At 27.9% G+C, this 10,241-nt stretch overlaps 1 protein-coding gene across 1 annotated transcript; it reads left to right on the forward strand.

Annotated features, from left to right (window-relative positions):
- Positions 1-236: 236 nt before the first annotated feature.
- Positions 237-7,380, forward strand: LOC113367790 (AP-1 complex subunit gamma-1-like; the record flags this gene model as incomplete). Its single annotated transcript, XM_026609369.1, has 4 exons — positions 237-385; positions 5,379-5,567; positions 5,639-5,877; positions 7,298-7,380. Coding segments are annotated over 4 exons (660 nt in total), but the record flags the coding sequence as incomplete, so codon positions are not given.
- Positions 7,381-10,241: the final 2,861 nt, after the last annotated feature.

Raw genomic sequence — 10,241 nt, forward strand, 5'->3', positions numbered from 1 at the left:
ATGCTTTTCATGTTAATAACACTCTGAGCTGTATATATCAGCACTTGGACATTTCTGTTTACTGCTTGCGCAATTTACTAACTCTGAGCATGAATTTGACAGGTTTAACCCGGCCTTTAATATGGCGACAATCAAACAGGCCATTAATGAAGCAGTCGAAAGAGGTAAATGATTAAGATTACCATTACTTACTGACTTTGCGAGTTTAAATTCTAAATTCTAATTGGTATCACTTATATTGCAGTTCGAATGCCAACTCAACGAGACTTAGAGATCTGATAAGACAGATACGTGCTGCAAGAACTGCTGCTGAAGAAAGGACGGTTGTGAATAAAGAGTGTGCTTATATAAGATCTACATTTAGGGAAGAAGACCCATCATGGAGGTAAACAAAATATAATTATAATATATATATATATATATATATGTATATATATATATACATATATATATATATATATATATATACATATATATATATATATATATATATATATATATATATATACATGAGTAAGTTCTTCAAGGGCAATACATCAAATAAAAGACAAAGATTTAGAAGTTAATCTTTAATTTTTCCAAACGTTTCGACATAGTATTTTATGTCATCATCAGTGGATCTACAGAATGAATATTGAAAAATTAATATAAACTAGGAAAAAATGACAGAAATTGGAAAAAGAACTATAGATACAAGTATTATAATTATAACAACAACAATTATAACTAATGGTGTCATGAAATCCTGTATCAAAACGTTCAGAAAAATTAAAGATTAACTTCTAAATCTTTGTCTTTTGTTTGATGTATTGCCCTTGAAGAACTTACTCATATTTCTCAACATCAAAATAACTTCTTTAACATATATATATATATATATATATATATATATATATATATATATATATATGTTATATTAGGTTGTCAAATATCTCCCTTCCGCTTTTTTGCTCTTGGTTTATAATACAAAAAGCCAGAAGGGAGATATTTGACAACCTATTATATATATATATATATATATATATTTGAATAGTCTTGAATTTGATGTTGATATATATGTTTAATTTGAGTTTAATATTCGGGCGTAACATCAATAAAAATAGTATGAGTTTTTTTAAAAAATTTATTTATTTAAAATCCATACGTTTCGGCTAGCATCTTAGCCATCATTCAGTGGTAATCAAGTTAACTATAAAATTAAACTAAATAAATTATATGAAAGGAAATTTCAAGAAAATACAATAATAATAATAATAGTAATAAAACACTTACAATTTTGTATCCTAATATAGCATATGAAACCATTATTAATCCATGGTATGAGTATGTGCACATTGATAAGATATGTATTTTTTAACACAAACATCACAAATGGTAAAACACACTAATAATCATGATAACTTGACAAGTTGTCGAAACTATGTATTTACTCTTCGGAGTTTAGGATAGAAATGTCACAACTTTCTCAAAGTAGTTTTTAGCATGTGTTGATATTTTTTGGAAAATTTAAAAGGCGATGGGATTTTGTTATTTTTAAGGAATTTTGACACGCTATTAAGAAACCACGTGTTCGCTTCGTTCAGGGCCGTATTGTCAAAGCGTTTGTTTATCACTTTGTCGTTATGTAATTGTAAAAACAACCCCTCAGCGAATCTTCTTTTAATTGTATTCTCTTCAAAATGTAAAATTTTAGGGTTAAAAAAATCGATATTATGATTAAAATTTTTAATATGCTCAGTTAACATTGTTTTAAATTGCTTGGGATTTTTTGAATTATTTTTGTGTTGATCAAGGCGTTTACTCAGGTTTTGGCTAGTTTCTCCAATATAAAAGAGTTCGCAATTAGAGCAATTAATTTGATATACCAAATTCCTGAGGCGGTCAAAATTGAACTTAGATTTCATTTGTGTAAAAATTGAACTAAGGGTTGCATCACAATTACATACCAACAGAATGCCACACTGTTGAAATAGTTTTTTCCACGAGAAATATAAATCTTTTACGTACGGTAGGCAAATGACACCAGTATATGATTCTAAGTCTAAACGGTTTTTATGGTCTGTGAGGTCTTTTTGTTTGTTAAAAATGTAACTGCGTCTGTTATTTATGACCGAGTTGATTATGTTCGTAGGATATGAGTTGTTTTTCAGTGTGTTTATAACCAGGTCAATGTTCTTGTCCCAGAAGTTTTTGTCAGATAGTAATATGGCGTGGTCTGTTAAATTTATTATTGTCGCTATTTTCATTTTAAGAGGGTGGTATGAGTAGTAATTTATGTATCGTCCGGAGCTAGTTGGTTTCTGGTACCAGTTAGTAATAGTTTACTAACTGGTACCAGAAACCAACTAGCTCCGGACGATACATAAATTACCACTCATACCACCCTCTTAAAATGAAAATAGCGACAATAATAAATTTAACAGACCACGCCATATTACTATCTGACAAAACTTCTGGGACAAGAACATTGACCTGGTTATAAACACACTGAAAAACAACTCATATCCTACGAACATAATCAACTCGGTCATAAATAACAGACGCAGTTACATTTTTAACAACAAACAAAAAGACCTCACAGACCATAAAAACCGTTTAGACTTAGAATCATATACTGGTGTCATTTGCCTACCGTACGTAAAGATTTATATTTCTCGTGGAAAAAACTATTTCAACAGTGTGGCATTCTGTTGGTATGTAATTGTGATGCAACCCTTAGTTCAATTTTACACAAATGAAATCTAAGTTCAATTTTGACCGCCTCAGGAATTTGGTATATCAAATTAATTGCTCTAATTGCGAACTCTTTTATATTGGAGAAACTAGCCAAAACCTGAGTAAACGCCTTAATCAACACAAAAATAATTCAAAAAATCCCAAGCAATTTAAAACAATGTTAACTGAGCATATTAAAAATTTTAATCATAATATCGATTTTTTTAACCCTAAAATTTTACATTTTGAAGAGAATACAATTAAAAGAAGATTCGCTGAGGGGTGTTTTTACAATTACATAACGACAAAGTGATAAACAAACGCTTTGACAATACGGCCCTGAACGAAGCGAACACGTGGTTTCTTAATAGCGTGTCAAAATTCCTTAAAAATAACAAAATCCCATCGCCTTTTAAATTTTCCAAAAAATATCAACACATGCTAAAAACTACTTTGAGAAAGTTGTGACATTTCTATCCTAAACTCCGAAGAGTAAATACATAGTTTCGACAACTTGTCAAGTTATCATGATTATTAGTGTGTTTTACCATTTGTGATGTTTGTGTTAAAAAATACATATCTTATCAATGTGCACATACTCATACCATGGATTAATAATGGTTTCATATGCTATATTAGGATACAAAATTGTAAGTGTTTTATTACTATTATTATTATTATTGTATTTTCTTGAAATTTCCTTTCATATAATTTATTTAGTTTTAATTTTTATAGTTAACTTGATTACCACTGAATGATGGCTAAGATGCTAGCCGAAACGTATGGATTTTAAATAAATAAATTTTTTAAAAAAACTCATACTATTTTTATTGATGTTACGCCCGAATATTAAACTCAAATTAAACATATATATAATATATATATATATATATATATATATACTAGATGACCTTACAGAGGTTGTCATTTAGTATGTTTAGTATTTTGATAATTAGCAATACATAAAGTTAAAATATTTAGGAAAACAACAAACTATTTGTTTTGAACATTTTATTTAAATACTTTAGTATAAGCTAGATTACATTTTAAAAGTTAGGAAAAATTGTTGTATAAACCTATATAATAAATTTAAATATCTTGTAGGAATGTTTTTATGGCAATGGTGACAAGTATTCAGCAATGTGTAAATTTTTTATGTTTTCTAACATTTTTTTGAGTAACTTGGAAATTTTTCTCTGGCCGCTATGTTTTATATACTTCAGTAAAAACTAGATAAATTTTACTAAAACCTGGAATGACCTATTATTTATACTTACATATTAAAATTTTGAATAATTCATAGTTGAAATGCGGACTTTATATATTTCCATAAATTGCAATATATGGATTTAGGACATTTTTTAGTTTTCTTCAAATAACTTTTAATTTTCATTCCGGACATTATAATTTGTTTACATTAGTATAAACTAGACAAAATTCACTAAAATTTAGTTAGGAATGTTATATGCACTTGGATATTGAAATTTTGAATAATTTGTAGTTGAAATGCGGATTTTATTATTTCCGTAACTTGCAGTATATGGATTTAGGACAATTTTTTAGTTTCCTTCAAATAACTTTTAATTTTCCTTCTGGACATTATATTATGATTACATTAGCAAAAACTAAATAAAATTCACTAAAATTTAGTTAAGAATGTTATATGCACTTGGATATTGAAATTTTGAATAATTTGTAGTTGAAATGCGGACTTTATTATTTCCATAACTTGCAATATATGGTTAGGACATTTTTTTAGTTTTATTCAAAAAACTTTTATATTTTATTCGGGATATTATAATATGTTTACATTAGTATAAACTAGATAAATTCACTAAAATTTAGTAAAAACTGTTTCATACACTTTGATATTGAACTTTTGAATAATTTGTAGTTGAAATGCGGACTTTATTATTTCTATAAGTTGCAATATATGGATTTAGGACATTTTTTTAGTTTTCTTCAAATAACTTTTAATTTTTATTCCGGACTTTATAATATGTTTACATTAGTAAAAACTAGCCCTTCAATGTAAGATCTACTTGCTAAATATTTTATATTCCATAACAAAATTCTGAATCATTTTTTCAATAAGTAGAAATATTTTTTTGTATTGTTAAATAATTTAGTAAAGTAAACCAAATCAAAATGCGACTTGCATAAGTCTAAAAGAATAATGTATATGCAATTTTGGACTTATTGCCTTATTTAATAAACTGAATTATATAATTTCCATCTGCTAAACCATATACTGTTGACTGCATCTTATATTATTTTAATTTTTGGCAAATCTCAGCTTCTTTTCGGCAATAATAATGTAGACATTACATTTTTCCTGTGTATTATATAGTCTTATATTATCTAGACTCATAATTTCAGCTAAATTCAAATTTCAAGTGAATTGACATTTTTAGCAAATAACAGTTCAAATGTTTTCAATGTCAAACAATGATAAGCGTTTTTTTGTAATTTTTTCCATTTATTTCTGCAATCTAACTATATTTCTATAATTCAAAAATCCTAAAAAAAAAAGTCCCTTAAAACACTTCAGAAAGATTTATCAAAATCCAAATAACCGTTTAGGAGAAGTATTAAATTATACATCCATACAAAAGAATTTTATATATAAGATATACATTTATATATTGTAATATTTTTTCCAGATGTCGCAACATAGCAAAACTCCTTTACATCCATATGCTCGGATACCCTGCTCACTTCGGACAACTGGAATGTTTAAAATTAACAGCAAGTTCTCGCTTTACCGACAAAAGAATAGGATACTTAGGTGCCATGCTTTTATTAGACGAAAGACAAGACGTGCATTTGTTAATCACAAACTGCTTAAAAAAGTTAATACCATCAAATACTCAATACTTACCCTATTCTTAATTTATTAATACATATATCTTTTTTCCTCCAGTGATCTTAATTCCAACACGCAGTTTGTGGTTGGTTTAGCCTTGTGTACATTGGGTGCCATAGCGAGTCCTGAAATGGCCAGAGATCTTGCATCGGAAGTTGAACGAGCTTTGAAGTCTCCAAATGCTTATATTAGGAAAAAGGCTGCTCTGTGTGCTTTCAGGGTGCTTCGGAGGGTTCCGGAGTTGACTGAAATCTTTTTGCCGGCTACTAGGAGTTTGTTGAGTGAGAAGAATCATGGTAAGGGAAAAATAAGAATTTTTTATATAAAGTATAGAAATTGATTAAAATAATACAATTAAAAATTTATTTATAGAATAATTTGGATTGTTTAGTAAATATTTGTTCAAAGGTGTTTTAAAAGTATTTTTGTATTTTATATTTATTAACTTCCTGAAGGAGAAGTTTATGTATTCATCAAAAAATCCGATTCTCTAATTTTATGTTTTCTCGACGTTTCAAGCCATTCTGAATCGAATGAGACCAAATTTGGAAAAAGTATGTGTGTGTGTGTGTGTGTGTGAACAGATTTTTTGCCGTAAATCGACGTTTTCTCGAAAATGGCTGGGCCGATTTCAAAAATTTAAAAGCCATTCCATGTATCTCGACAAGAACTATTGTTTGTCAGTTTTGTGCGAAGATCGGCCAAGCCGTTTCTTTATAAATCGCAGAAAAGTGAAAAATGTTTCGTCTACGTTTTAGCCCGCAATTCTGAATCGATTTTGAAAATTCAAAAACCGTTCAAAAGATATTGATTGGGAATCGTGCTGATTAGTTTTTGGTAGAGATCGGCCGGACTGTTTTTTTTGTAATAAAGTTTTAAAAAAAAAATTTCGACGATTTTTATGATTATTTTTTTGACGGTAGATACCATAGTCTTCTAGATCATACTAAAATATTACGGCCCTACGACAACTGGTTCAGCTTTAAAAATTCGTCCAAGTTTGCAAAAATTGGTATCGTTTTTTTGGCATTTGTCAAAATTAGACTTTTGATCGACGTTTTCTCAAAAACGCCTGAACCGATTTTAGAAATTTAAAAGCCATTTGATGTATTTCGGTGAGTACTATCGTTTGTCAGTTTTGTGCGACGATCTGCCAAGCCGTTTCTTTGCCATTTGAAAAAAAAGTGTTAAACTTTTCGTCCACATTTAAGCTCATCCTACCGAACCGATTTAAAAAAATCAAAAACTGTTCGAAAGATATTAGTTGGGAATGGTGCTGATTAATTTTAGGTAAAAATCTACCGAGCCGTTTTCTTGTAATTAACTGTTGAAAAAAAAATTAAGCCGATTTTCATGGAACTTTTTTTGGCGATATACATCATGGTCTTATAGAACTTACTGTATTATTATGGCCTTACGACAAGTAGGTTAATTTTAAAAATTCGTCAAACTTTGCTAAAATTATTATCGTTTTTTTTTTAAGTAGAATTGATGAAGTATATTATTTACACTTTTTTTTTGATTAAGTCGATTATTTACACATATCAGGAAGTTTATGTAACTTGCCTCAAGGCTAAATACCAAACCAACTAGTTTATTTTATATTTTTATCTATAGTATTTCTACATTTGTAGTATATTGAATTTGGGTATCTATTGTATCTAGAATAGACTTAATTAGATTGATTTAATTAATGCTTTCCTGTTTTTTTTTCAGGTGTACTAATAACAGGAGTAACCCTTATTACAGAAATGTGCGAAAGCAGTCCAGATACATTAAATCATTTTAAAAAGGTATGATTTAATACATATATTAAATTAATAAAAAATAACAAAGCATGTTTACTAAAGGATAATAGCAAAATTGAGACCGAAGTTTTGATTGTGATTTATAATTAATAAATTAAAACTTTGGTTTTGAAAAATTAGTATTAAATATGAAACAGAAATGTTTTTTGTGTGCCAAAGTAATTAGAGGTTTAACAAGATTTTTTTAAAATTATTATTTATTTATTGATTAAAATTAATTCAATGTAAAAAAATAAACTTAATGAATAGTGTTTTTTCAATAAGATTTCTGTTTTATTATTTTGGCACATTGAACATTTTAATAGTAGACTTAAATATACTTACTGAAAAATATTTAGCGGCTTTAGAAGTTTTAAACTAACCTTTCTGATTAAATACAAAAATGTAGTATTTGTTAGTAATGATTGTTATACTGTAATAATAACTAGTGGTGCATGGCATCGTGCCTTAAGGCAAATTGCTGGAACTTTCCGTAACAAAAATAAAAAAGATTCAACTTTCTTTTAGAACTCTGTGAAAAATCGATTTTTGAGATTTTTAAAATTTTTGAAAGAAATGATAATTTTTTTTTATACTTTGATATATTTTGGAAATTTTGAACATTTGGTCAAAACAATCGCGATACGTTAGCTACGTAAAAACGAAATTTCGAAGCGCGTAGGCGCCGCGCCGCGATATTAAGGATAAACATTGATAAGCAGTGAACAAACTTTGTTTTTACTAGTAAAGTATCTATAAAATATGTGATAATTTGATGTGCATATGACTAATGATCATTTTGGACCGCCAAATGGCATTTATTTTTAATATTTTTACTAGATCTCCGAAACCGCTAGACCTGCTTTCATGAAAATTTGATCAGTTCTTAATTTGGTCAATACAAATAAAATGTTTTTTGAATTATACAAATCGGACGCTCCATTTTCTCAAAAAATGAATTACTATTTTTGGCACTTTTTGCTCCGTATCTCCGAAACGGCACGACCTGCCTTTGCCAAAAACTAATCAGCACGTCTCCTTATCAATACGAATCGAATATTTTCTTAATTATTCAAATCGGTGGATCTGTGTTCCCGAAATCGTCGACGAAAATTTCAATTTTCAATTTTTTCTAAGGTATACCAAAATGTTCAGAAACCTCTGAAAGATTGTTAAAATATTTATAAAATATGTGATAATTTGATATGCATATGACTAATGATCATTTTTGTGTACCAAATGTATTTTTTCACTTTTTTTTATTGGATCTCCAAAACCATTAGACCAGCCTTCCCAAAAATTTCATCAGTTTTTCATTTCGTCAATAAAAATAAAATGTTTTTTGAATCATACAAATCGGACGCTCGGTTCTCGTAAAAAATCAATAACCATTTTTGGCTTTTTTTGCCCCGTTTCTTCGAAACGACTAGACCTGCCTTTGCCATAATCTAATCAGCACGTCGCCTCATCAATAGGAATCGAATGTTTTTTTAATTAATCAAATAGGTTAACTCGTGTTCCCGCAATCGTCGACGAAAATTTGTATCCGCACATACATCAATTTTTTCTAAGGTATACCAAAATGTTCAGAAACCCCTGAAACGTAAGTCTGAGTCGATTTTTTTGCGATTACTATAACTTACCCTACGGGAAGTTAATAATTGCACAAATAATATTAATTTCTAATATTATTATTACAGTAGAACAATCAAAATTTAGATATATTTTCTTAAAAGTTTATACTAGAATTTTTATTTTATTCCTCCCCTTGTTTCATTTAATGCAGGACTTTAGCAGTAACGAGGTATGGCACAGAATTTTTATTTTTTAATTGAATTTGTTTTGAAATTTTATTTGCTATTGAAAAATTTATTTGGGCTTTGTTGCTTTGTGCATTAATTGCTTAAAGGAATGCTTTGAATTAGACTTATTAGGATTTTTGCTGTTTATTTTTATATCAATTCAACTCACAAGTTTGCTAGTTATACAACTTATGTATTCAGTTATTTATTTATTTTATTTATTTATATTTAATCTAAACCGAATTATTTCCTCATACAAGTGGAAATTTAAATCATTTTTTATAATTTGTCTGAAATATAAATATAAATTCTGAAATTAACTAATAAAACATTAACATTAATTCGATTTAATGCTATTTTTTTGATGAATTGCTTATTTAAAATTTTGTAGTTAGATCTTTTTTTTTTAATTTTATTGATCACATTATGCTCATAATTAAGCTAAATTCAAATTTCAAGTAAATTGACATTTTCAGCAGGCGACAGTTCAAATGTTTTCAATGTCAAACAATGATAAGCGGTTTTTTGTCAATTTTTTTCATTTATTTCTGCAATCTAACTATATTTCTATAAATCAAAAAATTTTTAAAAAAAATCCCTTAACAAACTTCAGGAAGATTTATCAAAATCCGAATAACCGTTTAGGAGAAGTATCAAATCATACACCCCATACAGAAGAATTTTATTGATGAGATATATTTACATTCTATTATTAATCATTTATGTTCATCGAACTTTATTTCTATAATTCAAAAAATCCTGAATAAATCCCATAACAAACTTTAGAACGATTTATCAAAATCCGAATAACCGTTTAGGAGAAGTATCAAATCATACATCCGTACAGAAGAAATTTATTGATGAGATATATTTACATTCTATTAATGTATATATTAATCATTTATGTTTATCGAACTTTATTTCTATAATTCAAAAAATCCTAAAAAAATCCCTTAACAAAACTTTAGAAAGATTTATCAAAATCAGAATAACCGTTTTAGGAGAAGTATCAAATCATACACCCGTACAGAAGAATTTTATTGATGAGATATATTTACATTCTATTTATGT

The sequence above is a fragment of the Ctenocephalides felis genome, unplaced genomic scaffold (genome assembly GCF_003426905.1).
Source record: "Ctenocephalides felis isolate EL2017-DRISC unplaced genomic scaffold, ASM342690v1 CF-g0.4_SCAFFOLD_01170, whole genome shotgun sequence".
NCBI classification, from domain to species: domain Eukaryota; kingdom Metazoa; phylum Arthropoda; class Insecta; order Siphonaptera; family Pulicidae; genus Ctenocephalides; species Ctenocephalides felis.